Consider the following 24,460-nt stretch of genomic DNA (forward strand, 5'->3'; position numbering starts at 1 on the left):
GGAATAACACAGTTAATATTGTCCAGCAGCCAGTGTAACGGGCGGTGGGCCAGAAGATTCTTCCCAGGATGATACTTCTCTCTATACCCTTAGAGTGTATTTCAAATAATGTGTAGTATGAAACTTGTTTGACCAAATACAGTCAAGTTTACATTTTCAGTACTTGATGATTTGAAACTGCTCTGAATCAAAATGACAAATTAATGGGGAACTGGAAGCATACTTCTTAAAGGTACCTCAGTTAATTGTAATCCATATACCTTTTTTATTCTGTAGTTCTTTGTGTACCCCTGTTGTGTATGTGTTGAATATCAGAAACTTAACTGGAGATTTTGAAGAATAGGTAGATAATCATATGACTTCTTCTGATTTTACCACATAAATTTTTTTTTAAGGAAATGCTTGCTAATCATTTCAATACTCTTTAATACTTAATTCTGAATTTTTTTTTACCCGTGGCCTTGTAAGCTTGATCACTTGTTCATCAGTGTCCAGATTGTTTTGAATTAGATCAAATTTGCAATATTTAGGCATAATGCTGCTGGTATTCACAATGCTGTGGTACTCATACACAAATAATCATAGACACTTGAACAGACTTTGCAGTCAATGAGGCTAGTAACACGGGCAGAGTTGCTCATCAGTCCAGTGTCTCATGCAATCACAGTCTTACTTATAAATAGGGAGCTCTTTAAATATTAAAAGCCAGTCTTAAAACAAATAAAACTGCTGGTGGTCTCGTTCTATTAAAACATTAATTTATTGCAACACTTAAGTAAAATCTTTCCCCAGATTTTTATTTTATCCATGACCCATTTAAATTTCTAGAACCATGGGTCAAGACCAGAACTGGGGCTCCTTGACTGAAATTTTAGGACTGTTGCATTTTGCCTGTCTTCTCCTTACCTTTGTCAGTAAAGAAGTAGATCCAGTCTGAGTTTCTGGGGCTTTTTTTAATTGCATCTGAAAAAATAGAAAAATAAAGGAAATAAAAGAGCTCCAGGAAGTCTCTAGCACCTCTTAGTTTCAGGCGTGGTGCAGGTCAGAGCTATGGCAAAGCAGATTTGATTCTTGTTACTGGTGTGAGGCTCTCACTGGCCAAAACCTGCCTTTTCCCCAGGTTTCTTCTGCCACCAGGCAAGTGTGACTAGGTGCTGCTGGAGGGATGAAGGCACATGCAGCAGTGGAGATCCAGCATAGGGTCATCTTTATGTCCTCCACTAGTAAAGATTTCATGCAAATTTTTTTTTCTTGAAATGCTTTCTTTTTTAAATTGGAGCTATATAGGTCTGATTCCTTTCACTTAGCCCTGACTTGCCCAACTCTGAAAATGAAAGTACATAAACTGTACTGAGTTTTGTAAACTTTGATTCAGCTCATCTGATAGAGCTTTATATGTTTAAGAGTCAATTCATACAGTATTGCTTCTTTACCTGGTTTGTGAAGGCTTATCTTAAGCAGACTTTGGAGCATAAAGCTTTGATTGATTGACAGAAATACTTCCAGATTTAACTTGGAATGCTAAATTCACACTTTGAAATGAAGGTCAGATTGCAGAAAGGGCAGACCAGAACTCTGTATGAATGATTTGACTGTTCTGATGTTTTGGAACTTCCAGTGTAACTTAAAAGGGTTATGTATGTTGACACTTTGTACCATTTCACCTGTTTTAGAGCCTAAAAATAATACGAAGCTCTTCCCTCTTGTGATGAAACTGTAACACAGATTTCTTTTTTTTTTTTAAAAAAACCCACACCTTTCTTTATGCTTTTCTTCTAGAACAGATACAGATCAGCAAATTAGATAATTACACAGAATGTTTGAAACTCTTGCCTTTCGGAGACCAGGTTATGCAATGTCTGACAAAGATCAAAGCAGATGGAGAGCATAAAACCGTTTGTGCATGCTTGAACTGAATGTGCTTTTCTTTCTTTAATTTTGCTATAAAGCCAGTAGAGCGATTGCATTTCTGAAAATTATTTACATTTGTAAATTAAGGGACATAAAAGTGAGTGGAATGCAGCAAACTTGGAGCCTCCATTGGAAAGAAAACAAGTCATCATCTCTCCTGATGTAGGCAAATGGAAAAAGGAAATTATGGGGTGATGAGTCACTATCTCATTTGATAAATGAATTTGCCATTCAAGCCAGAACCCCTGGTTGCATTCTAAAAAGCCTGGTTAGAGTGTAAGCTTTTGTCCTGTTGTGGTCGTCAGAGCTGCCCTAAAGTCATGAACTTCACAAGTTGGTTGCTTTTGACTTGCATTGATAAAATGGGGCAGGTTCCTGCCAGAAAGCCTTGCCGGCTACTTGTGGTCCAGTTTCTTGGTGTACAAGGCAAATTTCTACCTGCCAGATGAGCGCACACATCTGAAAACAAAGTTCTTGCCTTATCACTAATGCAAACAAGGATTTTGCAAGCTGCATTAAAGTGAGGCAGAGCAGTTTTTTCACGGTGATAAAGTCAGGGTGATAGTAACTAAAAAAAGTCTTTGTAAGCACCACAGAGAGCACAAGGATAAGCTTGCAAGTACTAGTACGAATTGCGCATTAACAGTGAACCTGGGCAAGTTCATGGTTGATGCGTGGCCCCACCTGCTGGTAGAGGAGGACGGAAGCAAGAGAGAGGAAGGAGCTTCAAAACCAGCATCTTCCATGTTGTGTTTTCATTGTCACAGGATAAGGATAAAAGTGAGAGTGAGCTTTTGAAAATAGTATTTTAATTGACCAATTCATATTTCTTGGAAAAATGATCCTCAAAGATGAACTCACACCTGAAAAGGCTTGTGTGGCTGAAATGCATCTTTTTTTTCCCCAGCTGTATCAATTAGTTTAAAAAAATTCTGCCTTCTGTTACACATTTTGCTTTAAGAAACTGAATGAATAAGACACTCCTATTTTGATGCTGTAAGAAATATTTGTCTGTTTTGTATTGCCCTGATTTTAATATGCCTTTCTATAGTTATAACAGTGACATTATGTTGAGTGACTTCGCTTACCTTTCTTTAGCCTTCTGTAATACTAATTCAGTCTGTTAATACCCCCTGTTGACATGAATGCTCCTGTAGTAAAGCAAAGGTGAAGTAGCCTGCTCCTCTCCCTTGGAATTATATTGATCTGTTCCTGTAGCTGTGATCCAGGAACATCTGAAAAAAACACTGGTTAGCAAATAGTTCTTACTTAGGCTTGCATATGATAACATCAGTTTGTGAGTTTCAGCAACACATGGTGCTAAGTATTTGCCAAGAATGGATCATTCTGCACCCCAAGCAAATAATCGTGCCCACTTAAATAGTTGTGATGCCATATATGCATCCAGATTTTCTTGTGTGAAAGAACACAGGTGTTGTAACTGCAGCTGGCTGTGCTCTTTCACATCTGTGTCTTGTGCCAAAGCTGCCTTCCGTGATGAACATCCATGAAATCAATCTGAAGGCTCGAATACAAAGAACTGCCTTATTTTCATAGCTAAGAATGACAAGGGGAATTACAGGATTTTAAAGAAATATTTATTTTAACTGGAGAAGGATTTTAAGTCCTGAGAATACTTTGGTGAGAATCTAGGTACCTAAGGGAATATAAAGAGAATTTTTTGCTTTTTAAAAAAAAGTAATAACTGTGGTTAATACTTGCTAACTTCCATTCATGCTTTCAGCAAAATCTATGTCTACAATACAATCCTATTCTGTGCTTTCATTAATAATTTTTTTTTCTTTTTTGTTATATATTAAATTTTTCACACTCTGTTAAAGAAATGCTTGTACCTTTGGACATTGACTGAAGTCTTTTGGGAAAGCGATAGCAGGTGTACTGTCTGTACTAACTTGACTGCTTTTTGTTCAGTCTTTTATGAATTCTGTATGCAGCAGTCCACAAGAATAACACCAACCACTATTCTCTATTTTCACATGTTGATCCACTTTATAAAACTGTTTGCATGTAAGACAGCATTTAAAAATAATATTTAAGCTTTTTAGGTAATAAGGATCTATAATCAAAATCCTCAGGACAGCTTCAAGAACACACTACTGCCTTGAGCTAGGGAAAGATGTAATTGCATATGGTTTCTATGCTTTTAAGAGTATCTTGTTCTTCAAAACTACTACGTAAACCATGGCATGAATGATGAAAAAGGTCTTTAACAGTTCAGTTAGCTGTCAGACAATTTGCTTGTATAATCCACTGGGTCTGTTTGTATACGCTTGGCATCATTTGCTTGTTAGAATATTTCCCAGAGGTTAATGTCTGAGATAGTTTCTTCACCAGAGATTGTGGATGTTGAGGGCAAGAAGTGAGATCTACCCTTGGCTGATCTCAACATGCCACTTTCTGTGCTGGCAGATCACTCAGTGGTGTCTGGGCTGGGAAGATGCTCCTGCAGAAGGCAGACCTGCTGTAGGAAGAGCAGTTACTTCTGGTCCAGTCAGCTTCCAGAAGCTCTTGAGCAGCTACTGTATTTTTCATTAAATAGGCAAGGCGTAGATGAGGCTGATTTTTTTTTTTTTTTCCTCTGTGGTTTCTTTGCTTTTTTTTTTTTAAATTGAGTTTTTGTATGTTGGAAAATCAAAGTCAACTCTGCTTGATGCTTCCTCCTAAAAAATACACACACTTAAAAATGTAAAGATACTGTCCAAAAGCCAAACTGTTCCACTTAGACATCAAATTGGTGTAATTCAGGGGGTCTCTTTCTTGCTCTTTCTCCTCTGTGGGATCGGATCTGTTGGATGCAATGTGTCTGAGCACTCCTGTGCTGTAGCCTTCTGCTCACCACATGGGAAGGAAGGGAGAGTAGCGCAACCTGAGATCTGAAGTCTGAGGAGGAAATGAACCTCCCAGGAGGCATGGCTGCATGAGTTTTCACCAATTTCTTCTTACATATCCTCATCCCACTTGTACAGGACTGGTAGGTAGCAGATAAGCATGGAGGATTATTCTTGGCAAAGACCCATGTTGGAAAGCATGTTATGGCTTCTCCAACAGTCTGTCTCAAAGGAAAGGCTTTTAGTTGGTGAGGTTACCTTTTAATTTCCAAGCCCTATTCCTAAGCTGTTTTGGCTGGAGGTACACCAAAGTGCTTAAATTAGGGAATTAATGAAAGAAACCACTAATTATGTGTGGTGGTTGATAAGGCTGCACAGCTGTGTTTGGTTTCATTATCTTTCTATCCAGGAACATTCCAGAAATAAGCAGTTAAGGGCAAAGATTTGCAGACTTTTTCCTACTTGCACATGGTGTTCAACCCTGTGACCACACATTCCAGTCCTCTATTGCTAATTTGCAGTTTTTCATGTGCTGTGCTTGGATGGAGACATGAAAATGTCTGTTGTGTTTATGAACTTAACCTTGAATTGCTCATCGCCGAGACACAGCTGCTTGGCACAAGTGAGGAGCAATAGAGGCCATGGCAAAGCTCTCCATCATTTCCAGCTTTCCTCCTAGTTGACTGGCACACACTTGAGGGTCATCTACCCTGCCAAGGGCTGTGAGGCTCCGAGGCACTGTGGGGTGCAGCAAGGTAAGGCTTGCTCCTGTGGTCTTCCCATCTCCACTGATGCATGGGTCTTCTGTGAGGGGTCGATGCTCTTTGAGAGCTCCTCTGAAACAGGATGCTCTTGGCTGACCAGGCTTTGTGCCTCTTACTGTAATACGGTCTTCCATTCTTCATTTGATATTTGTTGCACTGTTTGCAATACAGCCATTCCCTAGAGAGAAATGTCAGCAAATGTCATCCCTTGACATTTTGAAGCAAGTTATTTTGGGTACTTTGGAGTTGAATCTGTACAGATGTTTGAGTATAATTTAGAATATATTCTTGCCAGTCCAATTGTGCTCCACTGTTCAGAAGCCAGAATAGTGTAGCTAGTTGTTAGCCTACATAAGCAATTTTCTTAGATTTAGGGAGGCCTTTTGTTCCAGTGCAGACCAGTTCTGAGAGTAAAGGGTATTTTAGTGGTCCTCGCAGCCTGGCCTGCTTAATAAAGAAAGTGATAAGGAACACATATTCAAAACAGCAAGTAGCAAAAACTTAATCGCAAATATCTGGAATTAAAGGACTTCTGTTCCCTCAGTGATGGATCCTCAAGGGCACAGAGGGATGAATGTTTGAATTCTATTTGCTCTGCTGATCTATAATTTATTACCATTGGTTGAAAGACTAGCGTGCATTCCCCACCGCTTTCATGTTTTTCTAACTTCCTCTTGGGTCAAATTTAGTGCTGACAACTCCAAAACCCTTCTGGTAGTCTGCTGTGTAAACTGCAGCCCCCTACGTGAAATGATTTTCACAATCCCATTATTATCAGGACACTTCTGGGGGGTTATATTAAATCACTGGTTTAACAATGTTTACTACAGAGTGACTAGCATGAAGTCTCTCTACTTTTGAACTGCCTTCTGGGTTTTGGGAGTATTGTGACTGTCTGCTGGAGGAACATTTGTTGCTTGTCTGTTGTGTGTAATACTAATCATTGCTTTGGACTACTGTTTTAGTGATAGTTAAAAGTATTTTATATCTTTGATATTAAAACTTGCACTGAAAAGGATAGTGGGCTTGGGTGCATCCCCTAGTGATTTAAGATGCAGACTTTGGGTTGCTTGTACAGTTTAGCAAAAAAGGGGAAGACAGTTAGCAACTGTTACACTTTTTCTCCAGATGTTTCCTCTAAGACAAATATCTAGGGTTTTATTATGACACAGTAAGAACACACCATTAAGAAAAGAATGGTGGGTTTTGTTTGGTTTTTTTCTTTTCATTGTCTGTTTGATCTAAGTAGCCAGTCAATCAAATACTGTGGTAGATTGTCTGGTAGTTTAGGTGGAACATGTCCATGCTTGTTAATGTGAGCTGCTCTCTTCTAAATCATGTATTAAAATGCTTTATTCAGAATCCCTTTGGATGCAAACTAAAAATTAGATGATTTTAAAGTACTGATGTTCTTGAAAATACTATACATGAGTGGGTTTTTTTGTTTGTTTACATAAAAGACTTGTTCATACAAGAAGCAGCAGGCTCCTATTCTACTTTCCCTTATATTGGTGGCAAAACCCATTTTGACTTCAGGAGGAACAGGATCAGACCTATAGTCAAGGGTTAGCAGCATTAGGACAAATTTCACAGTTCTTACTCTCACTTCTCTCAGGCAAAATTTCCATTTTCTTTAGGGTTTGGAGCACAAGTGCTTGCTTTGTTCTGAAGAGATTCCAGTACACCAGACTGCATATAATATGAATGTGCATGAAGTACTACATGATAAACACTGATGTAAAGAACAGTGTCTGACTGTCCTTCCACAGATTTTGAAGAGGGAAAAACTGTTATGATCATCTCTTCTGAGTTCCTGGACTAATGCAGGGCATGGAATTTCACCTGGTAATTCCTGTATTGAGTTAATAACTTCTAGATAGATTTAAAGCATGCTCCTAATTAGTCCTTTAGTACATACTTAATGTAGATGACTTAACTTTTTAGTAGAAATGTCTTCATTTGGGGGACACACACATTTAATTGTTTTTGTCGATGACAGTATAGAGATTATTTTCACCATGTTATTTTCCTCTATTACATTCAGTCCCCTTCACTAATGCACATGAAAAATTTGCTCCTTGCTGCTAGATAATTTGACAAGGCTGTTTTTTTATTAGGTCTGCCTGGTTGGGTAACTAGCGTGATGGTAATGGAGTTTCTTATAATTGAGGAAGTGATATGGGACAGTTTTAACTGTATATTCTGTTATTGTAGTAAATTATTATATTTACAGTAAGTACAGAGTTTTATTGCCTTGATGCATGTGCATATATACAGTGAATTACACACTATAGTAGGAGAACATTGTTAAGATTGCAAAACTATGCGTCTAAAATTTGTGTTTGTACATGTAATTACACCTTGTAGGTGTATGCCATCTGGTACAGTTTTTAATTACATAGTTGCCTGATCCCTTTTCCCGCTTATCGCTGCTTTGTTCATTGTCAAGGTCTTCACTGAATGAGAATTGCTTCATTCTAGTTCTGTAGTTGGTGCTCTTAAGCCACCTTTTGTTCACAGCCTTCAGGTTCCTCTCTGGAAACAGGTTTATTCATTGCCTCTTCTGCTCTTTCCAGTGATGTGACAGATAACATCTTCAAAGAGCTTCATATTCACAGATATTAAGTCATCTTCAGGACACTATTATGAGCAAAGGAGGTATCGTGATTCCTGTGAGGAATGAGGTAGACCAAAAATTTAAAAAATAACTACTGTTTTAAGATAGCTTAAGGTTAATCTCTTTGTAATAGGGAGGTCGTGTGGAAAAAATAATTCAAAAAGCCTGAATCTGGGAATGGAACTCTTAACTTAAAAAACTCTTAAGTCTAACTCTTAAATGTTCATTGAAATAACTAAAACCAGGAACCAAAACTGCATTAGGTTTGACAGCGTAAGGCTTTATTTGTCACAGGGAGTGAGGACCATCTGCTCACTCCACAGCTGGCTTCAGTTACTGAGTACTGGGTGTCTGAGACAGCTCCTTGCAGAACAGATCTTTCTGGCATACCTCTGCCTGCATCATCCAGCTTCACCAGCTGGAATCCAAATATAAGCATCAAAAGCAACAGGATTGTTAGAATGTGAGTGCACAGATTCAACAGATGTGGTGACATAAATTTCAAGTTCTAAGTACTTTGTTGTACCTGTAAAGCATGTCTTGCAATAGAAATACGCATTTCAGGGACATGCACATTTTAGGTACCTTTTGCTTTAGGTTTTTATGGTGCATCTCTAGTAGTTTTGCTTTTTTCACTGTAGATGTGATTCACAGTGAAAGAATTTTTGCAAATTATGACATTATATAGTAAATTACAGTCCTTGAAACTTGGTTTGAGTTTTCTAATACCAATCAGTAACTTGCTTACTTGAAATATTCTTTTGCTATCATCTTTATTCTGCCATGCTGTAAACTGCAGCCTTATTTAATCAAGAGGTGTGACAGTGCAACTTCATCCTAGTGTGACAAAGTTTTTTTCCTGGATTACTCTGTTGCTAGCCTCATACATTGTATTTATCTTTTTGGAAATACTAGTTTAGAAAGTGGAAATCAAGGTGGCTTCAGTGTGGATGTTAGATGAGTAATGGGCGAGGTATGAAAAATACTCTTGACACCTGGAACGATCGGTTATTCATTAACTTTCCAGACACACTAGAAGCGTAAGGAAGAGTATTCTGCTGTGGAGGCATCTGTGCTGTCTTGCACCAGACCTCTATGCCAAGTTGGAGAAATTGAAGGATATGCTTACTGCATGTGATGTTGTCTGCACAACCTTTGTGGTTTTAGGTATTTCATACTTTGTGTCTTCTACATATTGATATGGAAGTTGCAGGGTCATTGGGTTTGTACATACAAACAAGACAGAGGACTCTGAAGAACCATGGCATTTGATCTTTGAAAACCAAGAGTGTTTGACTGCATGCTCCTATGGAAACCCCAAATTGCAAAAATCATTTGTAGTGGGCTAGAGAGACATTTGATGGGTTACATGCAAGTACATACATGTGTGTTTCATTATTTGATTGCCTTAGGAGACTGGTGTTTAAGTTGGCAGATTTGCTTATTAAAAGCAAAGCTCTTTGGCTGGCAGGATTACAGGATGCCTGAAGGAGAAAGAGACCAAATGCCGAGAGAGAAAGAGAGAACGTGTAATGTGCAGAAAGCATGGAGAAAAGCTATAAAGCCAGCAGGAAAAAGTAGACTTAAACGTGGTTCCAATTTGTTCTGTTCGGCTCAAGTTTTGATAGTCATGCAAAAGTGAAAGGATGATGGTCTCTCATTTCAATATGAATTTAATGTTCTAGAAAATACAGTTTTCTGTCATGTTAAGTATGATTTGGTCACCTGTTTGCAGCCTGACAGAAATCTTTAATCCGTGCTTGTTTTCCTGACTCCAATTAAATTAAAAAAAAAAAAAAACCAAAAAAAAACGCAGCTTGCTTTGAAGCTTTACAAAGCACTGTCAGACTGTGGCATAACTGGACTCTCTAATAGGCGCTGAAACTTTGTTCTTAGTCTCGATTAGCTTGTTGCAAGACTACAGTATTTACTCTCAGTATATGTTAAATTTCTGCATGTAATTTAATGATATGTAATTTGTAGCTATTTTGGGGGGAAAAAAACCCCAAAACAAAACCCAACCCAGTCTTTATACATAGTAGTTTAGAACTATCCTGCAAGGTTTTGGAAGTAACAGCCAAACAAGTTGAGTGTATGTGTCTAGAGAAGTCTACACCTGTGGCCTCGCAGTTTCTTGCTTGAGTTGGGTCCCTTTGAACCTCAGGCAGCACATATTAGAATATTCACTTGGTCCTTTGCATTATTTATTCCTAGCTGAATGCCATTACAGTAACCAGCTGCCTTGCTCTGTCTCCTAAGACTTCTCAGTTTGAGAGCAAGGTTTGAAATGTGGTAAGCTGACTGGTGGAAAGTTGACTGATGTAGTGAAACACAAGAAAAAGAGAAGCAGAAGGGCTGGCTCCCCTTGAGAGATCAAGAAATATGCTATTATAAAAAAACAACCCAAAACCCAACAAACAAAAAGTGTTTTCCTTAAAACAAGACCTAGATTTAGATGATTGCTCATACTGATGCCTCTAAAAGAATCTATTAGTGGCACATTTACCATGAAATATTAGAACCCTTTGGGAGGTGGCAGGCTCCTGTTTAGCAATTTTGAGACCAGCAAGAATTAGGTACCTGGTGGTAGCATAGCAGAGCTTAGGTGAGTTATGCCAGCTGTCTGCTGAATCTACCATTTTTGAGGAGCTTTATCTTGTAAAAGCTTCAGTAAAGTTCTCTGAAGATGCCACAGCTGAGCTAATTAAGATACAAGTTTTTCCAGCTTCATGCACAAGTTTGAAAGGGTAAAATCAGAGGGACAGATAGGTAGAAAGATGCTTGTTCTGATATAGCGGTCAGTTCATGTGCACTATGCTTAAAAGCAGGGAGTCATAAGCCTGTTAGAAAAATCAGGTCAGTTTAAAATTAATGCATTCCTCTTCATTCTGTTCCTGACAGGGAACTTTTTTCGGAAGGATTCTCCATCTGAGAGTCAAGTGAGACATCCTTTCCCTTCTTGGCATGGCCCACATTTAAATAAATAAATAAATTCCCTTAAAAAGGTAAAATGAAATGAGAAGGAGGCGTTCCCTTCTGATATGGCCAGATAAAGGTAATGCTGGTTCATTCTTTTGGCAAGATGCCCAAGAGATTCCTCTGGAGCACAATAACAAAAATAGACATGTAACATATAAGACTTCAGGGTTTTTAAAATTTTTTCTTTCTTGAAAGAAAACAACAGGGATATGCCTGGCCTTTTGACAGAATAGCAGCCAATTCCTAGCCCTTGCTGGCCAGTGTGGAAGAAGGCTTACTCCTTCCAGCCAACAGCCTTTCAGCCTCACAAACCTCCACCCATTTCTTACTGAGTCATAGCTGGAAGACCTTTTCACATGTTCGATCACATCTTGTGCAAGTCAGGGATGTATTTTTACTCCTTTATTGCAACCTATAATCAAGATACTGAAACAACTGAGTGATTGTAGCTTTAAGTTCTGTTTGTACATACGTGGAACTAGAGATAGATGTATTGATAGATATTGCCATTATATTTTCAAATATGGATGGGTTAGGTAGAAGACTAGTTAACTTTCTTGGCAGGAGCAGGATGGTGAAAAAACTGTTTTAAGTTTTTTTTGTGTGACCTGTAGAAGCTCTTTATATTCAACGGATATAAATATTCAACAGATTAGTATTTCTTAGAATTCTCATTTATACACTCAGTACAACCCTACAGTTCAGAGGCAGTTAACTTCAGCATGATCCTGCGCCCCATGAATTTTCTACACAGAAGTTGAAGAATGTCCACAGCACTTTCCCCTGTGCTGGAGTAGGCCAGTGTAGGGCAGCTCCCTGGTGGCAGAGGCAAGGAAGGGAAGCAAGTCAGAGTTCTTCTTGATCAACTCTTGGGTCTTTGTAGAGAACACAAAGAGAGGTTCTGCCTCCCTGGCTTCTTCCCTGGAAGAGCAGCTTTCATTTGATCTACCTGAGTTAAAAATCACAGGGAACATGTCAGTTTTTAACAAGATGTGTATAGTTTTTTAGTTTGCCCAGCCCCTCTGCAGTTTAGGCTTTCCAAGACCACTTACAAAATATTTTTTTCGGCTATTTCAGTCTTTTCTGTCCACACACTGCTTGTTTTCAAGAGGGACACATTTTTCTTTGTTTTAGACCCCAAGAAACTCTTTAACATTGTAGGGTTGCATGGAGGTTGCAAAAGGATTTCTCTAAGTTGAAGTACTTAGAATTATGCTTGGGTTCTCTTAGAGAGGCTTTGCCTCTTGCTTTTAGTCTCTTTGCAAATGAATACTCCCAATACAGACTGAAATCCTGTTCCATACCTCCTCACCCTGACATCAGTTAATGTTTGGCTTGTGGATGGTGGTGTGAAAACATAGCCAGTTTTTCATGCTAGCTTTTCATTAGCACCATCTTTGTTGTTATCTTCAATTCTTTTTTTACACTTCCTATAAACAGATTTTGCACTATACGAATTTCTGCAACACAGTGTACACAAATGAAGGTCTCTGTCCAGTTGCAGTTAGCCAGCCAGCTGAGACCCTGACTGCTTTGTAAAAGTCCATGAAATTAATTCACCACTTTAACTGTTAAAGTCTAAATTAAAGTTACTTCAGCAGTGGGGTGTGAACAAACTGGTTTATGGAAGAGAGGTCTTTAAATTTGTGCATTAAGTACATGTACTTCATATTCCGTGACGTTCTTTTTGTATAGCATCTAGTAGTCTGAATTATATTGGAATGAGAAAATAATGCTGACATTGGTATGCAGAGAAATCTCAACAGGTGGATGATATGGGTGAAAAAAATCTTATTACATACAGACTTAGAATTTTCTTCTTCATCTGAAACTAAAGACGATGGTGGGATTAACTCTGTAGATCCAGTTCAGGAATTTCCTAATAACATTGTTGTTTCTATATCTGTGTCAGATCAGCCTATGGTTTAATGGCTGTAAGGATTAACCCAGTTTTACTTTTTTGTAAGATTGCCTTTCAGCATTGCTGTATTTCTGTTGCTACAGCTAGAGCCCTAAACTTTTTCTTCTTTCTCGTTTTCTTTTTTTTTTTTTTTTTAAGAAGAGGAAAAGAAGGCTTGAGTTGAAATATGTTAGTTTCTAGAATAAAAAATTCTTCTGATGCTGGACTGCTGTTACCATTGTTTGCATTTTTTTTTCTGGGTGACTGCTATACGCTCATTATTTTTAACTTTCTGTGTACTTACAAATGTTTCCCATAATTCCCAAAAGATGAAGGAGCTGTTTTGGCTTTTATCTGTCAGCAGCTTCTGCCAGTACTTTTATGTAAATCTTCCAGATCTAAACAACTTGACTTCTCAAGCACAGTAATACACATTATCTTTTTCTTGCAGTAGTGAAGAGCTTATTCTTTTCCTCTAGATTGCTTGCCTGTGGATAGTTTGAGGGGGATTTGTTGACATCTCTTCCCCCATTGGTTTCTCCACAGCAAAAAGGTAGCAAAACAACTTACTGTCTGAATTTTTATGTATTATGATTATTGAATAAAAAGATAATGTTTTCAAATATGCTTCTCAAGCAGAGTTATCACAAACCAGCCATGGCCTTGCATAAGAAGCAACTTCATGATACCAAAAAAAGCAAACAGCAGTAGGAACAGGGATCCTTTACAGGTGGGACAGGTCATTCCTGATGATACAGTTCCAGCATCTCCAGTATCTCACAGTGAATGTCCATCCAGCAGTCCTGTCTCGGTTCCAAAGAGCAGATGCAACTCGAGCACCATTACTAACCATCACCGTGGTTATGTGGAAAGGGAATTGAGGTTAAAAATCTTTGTAGATTAGTGCCAAACTATTCAGAAGGAAATACACATCACTGCTTTTTAGGTAAAAGCAGTTTCAGCACAGGAACTTGCTCCATCTGTGAAGTTTTACCTGATGGAGGTCATTGAAATCATCTCACCATGACTCTCCACTGCCTGTTTCACTGTTCCTTTAAAAAAAAAATATGTCTGGAGTGCAGAAGTTAATAGAATATCATGGCTTTAATTTCCTTGGGAGAGATAAGATAGAGTTTGTGGGAAGGCAGCCGGCTTCAATTCTAAGAGATAGCTTAGTTAATCACAAGACCAGTAAGAGAGTTTTTGTTTATAGAGAACTGTAACAATTTTGTGATAAGGGCTTCTAGGTAAGGGCTTTTAGGTACTGCTACTACTACTGCAATCTGAATGTTTAATGACAACAATAACCCTGAAGGGTTGCTCTGGAAACCTGATAAGTAGGTCACAAGATGCAGCTGCCATTGGAACTTGCTGTTTGTCCTCACACCTGCACTGTCCACACTATGCTTGAATATTCAGTGTCATATATTCTGCTTCTTGAATCATGTATGGTTTCATGTCAAACCACTGCCAGAAGCTGGAATGGTAAGTTTTTCATTGCCAGTTAGTATCTCTGGGGAGAATTGAGCAGAATTACTCAAATTGTTGCAGAGCTTAGCTCTTCTCTACCCCTGAGCAGCAATTCTGAAGGAGGAGGAGGGAATATAACAAGCCTCACTTGACAAAAAAGGCAGTGTTTTGCACTTCACTGGGTCTAGCTTCTTGGTTGACCTTGTCCTGTCCTTCCCTTACTGTCACCTCTGTTGTCATCTCCTTGCTTGTGGGGATGCAGTAACTTGGTACCCACACCACAGTTTACTTCTCATCTGCTAATATCTCTCTGACTGAAAACTGCTGGCAGGAAACCTGCAGACGTCAACAAGACGTGAAAAATTGGTGTTGTCTTATTAAAATACTTTCTTTCTCTGCCCTCAGAATCAAGTTCTGAGGACCACGCTGTCTTGTTCTGTTTAGAGACATTGACCTGCTCTTCCATTTGAAGTGATGCTCTTAGGGATTGTGAGAGCATTGCTACCTTCTGTGCCTCTGCACGTCACACAGGGTTTGGGGTGATCCCTGAGAATGAGGGGTAAGGGAATTACACATCAGTCTGCCACCCCTGAGAAAAGCATGGGAAGCCTTTAGCTGTGCCCCTTACTCCAGACCCATGGGAAGGAGATGAGACACACCTCTCCTGGAGACTGGCAGTATCAAAGCCCCAGTGCCAGCCTGCTTGGGGTTCAGCACCAGTGGTGTCAGTCCTGGGCCCCCTCTGTGGTCCTCAGCTAATTGAGTGCCCTCCTCTACTTAGAAGAAGAAAGGCATCTTTTGCTACATTCTTGCTTATTTCTTGTTTTACCTTTTCTGCTTATCTCACAACTCTTTGAAAGAACAGTTGGATAAGCAGGTGGTTTTTCCCATCTCTTCCTTGGGTTTTGGGAGGGAGGTTCTTTTGCAAAACAGTTTATACATTATGTATGACATTATAATTCAGTGTAGTGCATGCCAGAATATTGCACTTAGTTAATATTTTTTTCATAAGCCTTGTATTTTTTCCTCAGAATAGGACTGCTTGTTTCACTAGTTATATTAATGCTAACTGTAAATAGCTGCAGCCATTTCAAATCCTAAATTCAGTTCTAGTTTGAAAAGGAGCATTGCAAAAGCTCACCCATAGAGGGAAGCAAAATACTATCTTTACAACAGTCTTAACTACAGGCTGCTTTTTAGAAGTTATCTGTGCTTCAGTTGAAGCCAACAAAGAACATCTGTTGTCTTATTTATAGCTCCTTTTTCTAAGAAGTATATTCTGTAGCAGATGAGAAAAGTGCCTGACAGCTCATAATTCATAAAGTTACTGAGGTTTAATCTGATAGAATATTATGTACAGAATTCCTTCCTGGTACAGACAGTATCACTTCCCTTTCAACAGATAGAAATAGGGCTCTGTGAAACATTAAATTAATAAGTGTGAAACATGATTAGCAGCCACTATTAGAAGTATTAAACTACTATAAAGGAATATAGTACTCTACACTATGTTGCTGGTGATTTTATTTTTCTGCTTCTTTGTGCAGCTAAACTAAGAAGGGTAAAGAGACCCCGGATTTCTTTTGGGAGAATTGGTACATCATAAAGTGTGATTTTCTATATCAAATCAAAGCTTTGTTCTCTCTAGTTCTGCCATCTATTGTTTATAGATTATTTTCTTACACTAATCTGTATTTGCCTGGGCTTGTTTCCCTTCTATTCCCATAATTGCCCCTTATTCTCCTTAGCTGTGAGAGTGCAGCTGGTGCAACTTTATGAATGGGGATGAAGAGAAGAATTAGTTCTCCTGGCCCCCCAAACTTCCTGCATAATCACCATGTACATGATAGTTTATCAGTCAGATCATTGCTTGCATATATGTGCTGATAACCCTGGAAAGTATCTAGACAAAGTATTTGACTTGTGTCACTTACAGCATTGACTTACACAGGTAACTGTGTCTTTTTTGACGTATTATGTGTAGCCAGGATAAAATGAAGTAACATTCAGTTTTTATTCTGACCCTTTTAGGTTCAGTGGATTGGGCTATAAATGGCCTAATCATAACACATATATTTGTCCTCCTGCAGTAGTGACTGCCTGGCCTTGTTCAGTTAAGTGCCACATATATTAAACAAGCGGTATACATTTTTCTACAAAAGTCAGTTTGAAATGCCCTTTTTCAAGCTTATAGGTGATGTTGTCAGTACCTACCTCAACGCAGAGGATTCTGGAGATGCTGGCTTTGTGTTTTGGGTGATACACTGGGACTGACTGGAGTTCAGAAGGTCATGCTGGTGAGAACTGTAGTCATCATCCTTTGGAATAAGTCCCCTGGAAAAGTTCTTGTCACTCTGTATTACTGATAGAGGATCACAGCAGAAATATGGATGCTTAAAAAAGCTATCTGAAGTCCAAAAGCATATTAACAGAGTACTGTTTATCTGTCAGAATTAAATGTTCTCAGTAAGATGCCCTAGGAAGGGTGTTCTGCTTTATTCAGGTGTTTCTCCATTGAAGACAAAGGAAAAAGAGGAGTGACAGCTGATTGATAAAACATTTTTTCAGTACAGATCTGTATTTCCTTCTGTGACTAAAATCTTCTTCAGTGTACCATTAACACAGAACATCTGAATGAAGTCACTTCGTCCTTTAGTTCATATCCAACACCTACTGACTGATAGAAGATGTAGACTCTGCTGGCCACATAGTATTGAAGGATTTTAGACTTGACAGTATTTTCATGCAGCTTCCCGGTTGTACTCCAGTCATGCAAGGTCACCAGCAGGCATCATTTCCCTATTCCTTTTCATAGCTTTGGGGTCATTCATATTGCAATAGATCTTGGCTCACAGACATTTTTCTGCCTCCATAAAAATGGGCTTCTTGTGAGCTTATAGCATTGGTAGGCCAGGCCATTCCTTTTTTTCCTGCTGGGAAGGTCTTCACCTTTCTTAATTTCTCTCAGATCTATTCTCCTTTAGCTGCCAAGGCTTCTTGGTATTCTGAGTCCACAGTCTGCCTGATTGATGTCATCTAATAAAAATGAAAGACAAGTAATAGTAGACAGACTTATTAAGCCACTTGTAATGATGTGTTAATTCACTGAAACTTAAATCTCTTTCATATTTTTCCATGAATAGTGTTGTCTTTTAAAATCTTTCTAATGAAATCAATACTGGAGAAGGTGGTTGAGCCCTGAACAGCTCTTCCTCCTGCCATTTTCAGTGATGCTTTCAGCCTCTAGGAGAATTTAACAATAGCCAAATCAAATCATCTCAGTTCAGTAGGGTCTAAGAAGAGGTATTTTTATCTTCCAACGGTTGCAGCTGAATTTGCTATCTATTGCAGTCCTCAGTTTGAGACACACAGTGGCATCAGCTTCTTCATCTTTGCTCTCACTTTCTTGTCCTTCATCCTTGCCCAGTGAACACCTTTTGCTAATAGCAGCTGAGCAGTTCTGAACACTCTATTTGCCTGTTTTTTGGTAAATGCTATTAGGCTCTCTGAAATTACAAATGCCAAGGCAAGTCTATGGTCCTCAAATCTCAGAGTGAATTTCTCTCTAGTATTTATTTGTAATACCAGACTCAGGTTTTTCTGTCTTGGTCTGGCATTGAACCCAAAGCACAGATTTCTGTGGAAACTTTCTCCCTAGGGTTTGGGGAGTTTTTAATCTTTCATACTCTTCCACTGAAAGTTTCTGCAGGAACTTGCTGCTTATTAAGACTATAAAGAAACATAAAATGGACCATGAAATGCCCTCTCGCTAAAAGTTAGGAGTGATGTGTCAGTAAGAGTCGTTTCACTCTCTGTCACGTTTTGAGGCTTGTGTGGCCTTTCTTCCCCAGCTGATGAAAGCAGGTGCTGAGAGGGCCACAATGGCTGAAGCTCTGCATCTGGACCAACTGCCACGGCAGGGCCATGACAAGCATTGCGCCGTGCTGTCACCCATGCAGAGGCACCTTCTGGTGCTTTCCAGTGTTACATGATCTGAACTCATGTTTCCACAGGCATGGCTTTTGGTATGTTCTCAGTGCAGTCTCCTGAAGCACTGCTGTCTCCGGTCTGGGGGTCAGTAGCAGTCAGCACACAGGAGTACCTGGGACTCCCCTCAATTCATGCCACAGCCTTAAAGGCTGTCCGGGAATGCCAAACTGCACTTGTTCCTAATGTGTCTTCACTTGAATTTGACATTGTATACTGACAGGTGGTTAAATTCAGCCATTATGGATCCTTTTTGAAGTGCAGATTCTATTTCAAGGAAGATGGGTTATAGTAGTGGAACAATCTTTTCATTTCCCATACCTAGTAGTATACATAACTGCTGAAATAACAGCATTTCAATCAAGAAAGCAAGCTCCCATGTTTCCCAGAATTTTCAGTAGTAAGCATGGGTGTTGAACTTTGTGGAAAACCCTCCATTGTCTACAGTTTGTCATGCATTATGCCACTGATGGTGCCACTGGCAAAAGTTTTAGGTGCTCAGTCAGACATTGTTTCTTTATAGTTTGCTGGCTAATCTTGTTGGAGGCATTATCACAACTTGCTTGACCCTTACCTTTTCATTTCTTCTTCTGTGTTGATTAATATGCTTATGTTTATTATAGTTAATTTCAGTGCTGCTCAAACCATTCATGTTTGGACATATTCTATGACTTTCAAACAAGGATATGGGTAAATCTGTGAATGCATAATTCACTGTATTAGTGCATGCAGTTGCATGTATAGAGAGTGTATCTGCATCCACATAAGCCATTTGTGATTATCTTAAGACCTGAGCTCTCAAATATTAGACTTTTATGTGGAACTTTGTTGTCATCGAATGCAATATGTATGCTCAAACTTAAATAGTATTTCTGAAGAAAGAAGAACATGTATGGAGTAATCTTGACTCAAAGCTCAATTCAAGTAATGTTAGTATATAGTTCCTATAAAATATTTGGAAATTAAACTCCTCTCCGTGGTGTGTATTGTTACATTTTAAGTTATATATATATATATACACTAAATATTCATTTTCGTTCTTCTAGCAGTAATGAAAGATTTGGCTCAGAAGCATCTGAAGCCAAATTCCAGCTTTAAATTTCCACTTGTTGTTGCCAGGTACTAACTTGAAAGTGAGATCCCTTCCAAAAGGTGCAGCTGTGTGTTGGTTTCATCTTGCACTTTGTAGCTCTGTTGGCAACGCTTGAACGTAAGATATGCTCTCATCTCCCACACGTTGCCATTGCCTTAGAGCTGTTCAGGCCTGTCTGTATCAGGGAGAGGGAAGAGTTCGCAGATTGGAGCAAACCCTAGCTTGTGGTTCATCTCATTGGTTCTCACTGTGGCAAGGTAAAATTAGAGGTAGTAGAAAATCCAGCTTTTATCACGTGTCATCAGAAGCTTCCTTACTATCTGGAGACCCACTACCAGACTTGTGACTAGAAAGAAGACATGGAACCCGTATGACAGCTTTTGAGAACTGTAATATTTTGGAGACCGTGGAATTTTAAAAAAATTACAGGAATCTGGAGGGAAAATGATTGCTTTAAGTGAAAAACTGATACTGGATTCTAGCAAAGGGATCTACAAAGTTGCTCAGATTCTTAAGAGTGGATTTGGTTCTCCAAACCTCTGTGCTGTGCTACAGCATGCTTCAAAGCCAAAGCTATTTTTGAAATCAGGTACTAAATGTAGGTTGCATGTAAGCTTTTGTTTGCTTCTCTTTTACTAAAACTGGCCTATCTGAAAAGTTTTCCTCCATAAAGCTTAATATGCATGCTGAGTTTTCTTCTGGAACACCTAGTCTAGAATCAGGACTTTTTTAAGGATAACTTGTATTCTGAATCTGGGAGTCAGATTGGGTTTTTTCCAAAATTAGGTGTAGTTTCCTTCAGTTTAGCCCCTGCCATTTCCTCTCAGCATTTTGAAATTGAAGGACACTGTTCCCAAATTGGGCTGTCTTCCTGTGTAAATGTTATAAACTGGTTTCAGGTCTACAAATACTGTTAAGTCTTTTTTTTTTTTTTTCTGACAGATGCGTGTTTCGTGAGGCCTTTCACCTTTAAATAAACACAATTTACTATTCTGTGCAAAAGTTGAGAAGTTTAAAGTGCAAGTTAGTATGATGCTATGAGTTAATTATGTTGGAGATGGCGCAATGAGTAGGAAATCCTAGAACAGGTGGGATTCTAATTTGTTAATGCCACCTCCTATATGCTGATGAAGTTAATGTTTTTTTCAATATTACTGAGCATTATAACTGTGTGACTTAGATGTATTCTTCTGTCATTGCTGCATTGAAGGTAACTGCATGTTTTGTACCTGCCATTATGTGTGTATATGTGCGTGTGCCCTTTTGTTGTAGAGCTTACACTCACCAGTTGTGTGTACAGTATTAAAAGAGAGGTGAATATCCTGAGTTTTGAGTCAAATACACAAGTATTTTATAGTTAGACATTTATGGAATGTACTGTCATTATTTTAAAGGCTCTCTTCATATCTGGAAGTTCAGCAATGTCTTTGGTAGATAGCATTTAGCAAAAAAGGAATGGGATATAGGGAGGAAGAGACATCAGAAATCCTCTGAACTCGTAAAATCTTAATATTTTTCCAATGGCATATTTTCGGGTAGCAGAGTAGTGCTGGAAATCTTTTCTTTTAACCAGTGTGACATTTGATTTACATACATATGTTCTGTGGACATACTATAGATTTTTACACAAATACAAAGGTAAATGCGCAGCTTCCTAAACTCTTTCACTTTCACTAAGAATGTTATTGATCCAAGAATACTGTATAACAAAGAGTTTCAGTAGCAGATTATGATCAAACCTAGTTTATAAGCTAAGATCCTGATTAAAGTGTAGATGAAAAGCAAGGAGCATCAGGTAGGTTGCATGAAGAGGTGCTCCTTGTTTAGGTAATTGGGTATGGTCTACATGCACCCCATTCCTTATGTACCCTGGAGGCAAGCCATTTTCTGTAGTGCCTTTTTTCACCCTGCAAGGACTTCTTCCCATGAACTGAAGTCTTCCCTTGACATTGGGTTCTCCTTTTTGCTTTGCTTGGACTCCATCCCTCATTCAGAAAATCTAAATCTAGTGGGAAATGGTATTATTTTTCTAAATATACCTTGTTAAGAGGTATTTGGAGTGTATCTCCCGGCATCATTTCAAGACACAGTTTGCTTAACGCAAGAAAGCATGGTTCTCTCTTGCTGCTTAGTAGCCTGGATGCACTATCCCTGAACTGCAGAACTGTCACCTGAAATGTTTCAAATGTCTGTCAGGTTTCTCCTTCTCATCTCTCTTTTCTTTCCTCAGTTTCAGTTTAGGCTGTTGACTGTTGCTACATGCTGCCTCCAGCTGGAATTATGAGATGAGCATCTTTGTTCAGAGGTGATGCAAAAGTTATGCAAGAGGGAGAAAGGTACTTAATGTAACTAGCTACCTTAGGGAGCAGAAGGTGACTTTTGTAAGTAAAAATATGTAAACTCTGTTCTTAAAACCTGTTCTTCTGCTACCATGCAAGGGATGCATTTTATGGCCTTAGCATTCTGTGAGTCTATTAGTATCTCATAATTTGAGTATTTTCATAGCATGCCCTTTGATATGACTCTGATCTGATCTTTCATTTCTTCTTCCAGTAGCTTTGCCTTCATTAGATTCATGGTCTGAGGTCAAAAGGATCTATTTGATCCAAATATTACAAATCAAATGGTCTGTATTTCAGCATGCCTCAGCAGAGGCTGCTTGGAGTGCAGCATCTGCCATTTGAGCCCAACTTGTGTTTGATAAAGCACATGCAATGTGAAGCTAAAATAAGTTCTAGGTGGAATCTGAAAGTGGTTTGAAGATGTGAAGAGATGAAAAGTCCATTCCTTCCCTGAGTAAGCTTGTTCTGCATTAATAACTATACTTGGAGATTTGCTGGTCAGCTACACTTATATAACATGTGCTTCCTTTGAACTTAGCTTTTAATCACAGTGTTATACTAAGTCAATTATCTGGCAAAACTTTAGAGTTTATTATATCTACTCATTTGCATTTTTCAGTAACTAAGGTGCCACCAAGGAAGGAAGTAGTGTGGTTTTTAACAGAACCTACCCTCTAAAAAGCTTGTGCAGACAATCCTTTGTTACAGTGCTGTCTTTTACTGCTTTATCATATGAGTCTAGTATCAAGTTTTTCTTTATTTTGCCCAGGACTGATAATGTAACTAGCATGTAGTCATCTTGTACTTTCAGAGTGCAGATCAGGCATTAGAAGTCTTTTGATCCCCAGGAATTGCTCTGATTTTCTACACGTCATTAAAAATTAACATCAGCAGGCCAGAGATCTGCTTAGGCAACTCTTTTGGGATTCCTGAATGCTTCTTTTCTGGACCTCTAAGTTAAACTGTTATGACTAACAGATGTTTTTCTAATGTCCTTCTCAGTTATGAATGGACTGGAAAGTATTCCATCATTATCTTACCATCATTCTGCTGCTTTTTGCAAGGGACTTGTCTCAGTGTCCCAGTATGCTCCACTTCCATTACTAGTTCTTAAATAATTATTATTTATTGTATTTCATTTCTATCCTTAATTTTCTGCACTTCCAAACTTCTTCTGTATGTTCCTTGCTGTCTTAACACTTTTAAATTCTTTGCATTTTTAGAAAGTTATCTAATTGTTGCTTCCAAAATAGGGTGAATTCTCCACCAAAACTGTCTGCTTTCTCTTTCTCAGTTGTGGTATATTTAATCTTTTGGCTATCTCAAAGTTCTTCATTAAAAACTCTCTATTCATAGTTGCTGTTGTGTGGTCCGTGGTGAGTTAAATTGGGCAGAGATCACCACTGCTTAGGCAACTGGCAACTTTTACTTCAGTAGTTAAGCTTTGTTTATCAATCATAATCCATCAAAGTATGACAGATGTTTCTGGCAGTAGTTTAATAATATCTTTATGTAAACATTCTTGCTTTCCAAGAGTTAAACAGCACTGCTCTAAAACTTTTGAATTACTCTTGGCAAAAATAGTGCATTTAGAGATAGATCGTCACTCACATCACAGAGCCAGAACATTCTTTTATACAGTTTGTTCTCTCTGGGAAGAAACTGGATTGCATGAAAATTGACTTTGTATAATATATGTATGTAGGTTTGTTTGAATCTGCAAAATGCCCCTTTCTGATTATACTGCTATTTATGCTTAACTAGTCATTGTAGAAAAGAAAATTCTTGCTTCAAGAAAACTATAGTGTTAATAGTATTATTCTTGAAAATGGAAAGCAAACAGAAGTTACTGAACTTTTGTATGAATGTGAAACACTGCTATTTCAAGCCTTTGTAAGTCTGTTTTACCCAGGGGATCAGCACCTCCAGATGGTGATGTGTTTAGATCCCTGGTGCACACTGGATGTAAATGTTTCAGACCAAAAGATTTTTTTTCATTTCTTCCTTGCATTGTATTTCTTTCCGTCCATATACTGCAAACTTTTATTGTGTTTACTTTTCCTAGGCAATATGGAGAGTGATTCTAGGACTGACTGAGGTCCCTAAAAGGAAATGGCATAAAAACGCAATCATCACAATTTTTATTCAGCTTTCTGATTACTTGTGGAGTGTTCATGTTTAGGCCTGGCAAGTGGGATTTTTGTTCCGTTCTTAAAAATTAACTGGTTGCATTATGTGTCATGACTTTCATAAACAGAAATTGCATTCACTTGTAGCTTGGCTTATTTTTCTTCTTTTTCTTTTACAGCTTTTTCACTTCCAGATCTTACGGAACAGTTTGCACCTCCTGATGTTGCTCCACCAATTCTTATCAAGATAGTGGAGACAATTGAAAAGAAAGGTAGGCTGAAGAATGATCTACCAAGGCTCGTTGTTACTTATGTGAACCAAGACTGCAGCATCGGATCCAGAGCTAGCATCTCCCCTTTTTAGAGCTGCTAGTGCATCACAGTGCTTAACAGATATTAAATAATTTTAGTTAAAGTTT

The 24,460-nt window shown here is 38.6% G+C and overlaps 1 protein-coding gene across 4 annotated transcripts in view; it reads left to right on the plus strand.

The window, feature by feature from the left end:
• Nucleotides 1-24,460, plus strand: part of PIK3R1 (phosphoinositide-3-kinase regulatory subunit 1) — a 59,615-nt gene that overhangs the window by 8,298 nt on the left and 26,857 nt on the right. For 2 of the 4 annotated variants that reach the window (XM_074813570.1, XM_074813572.1), the window contains exon 3: nt 24,221-24,313. In XM_074813570.1, the coding sequence (XP_074669671.1) occupies nt 24,221-24,313 (93 nt within the window). Of the gene's footprint in view, nt 1-7,251; nt 7,370-21,800; nt 21,907-24,220; nt 24,314-24,460 lie in introns of those variants that run through there. The other 2 variants (XM_074813573.1, XM_074813574.1) reach the window with 2 other exon arrangements.

The sequence above is a fragment of the Strix aluco genome, chromosome Z (assembly GCF_031877795.1).
Source record: "Strix aluco isolate bStrAlu1 chromosome Z, bStrAlu1.hap1, whole genome shotgun sequence".
NCBI lineage: Eukaryota > Metazoa > Chordata > Aves > Strigiformes > Strigidae > Strix > Strix aluco.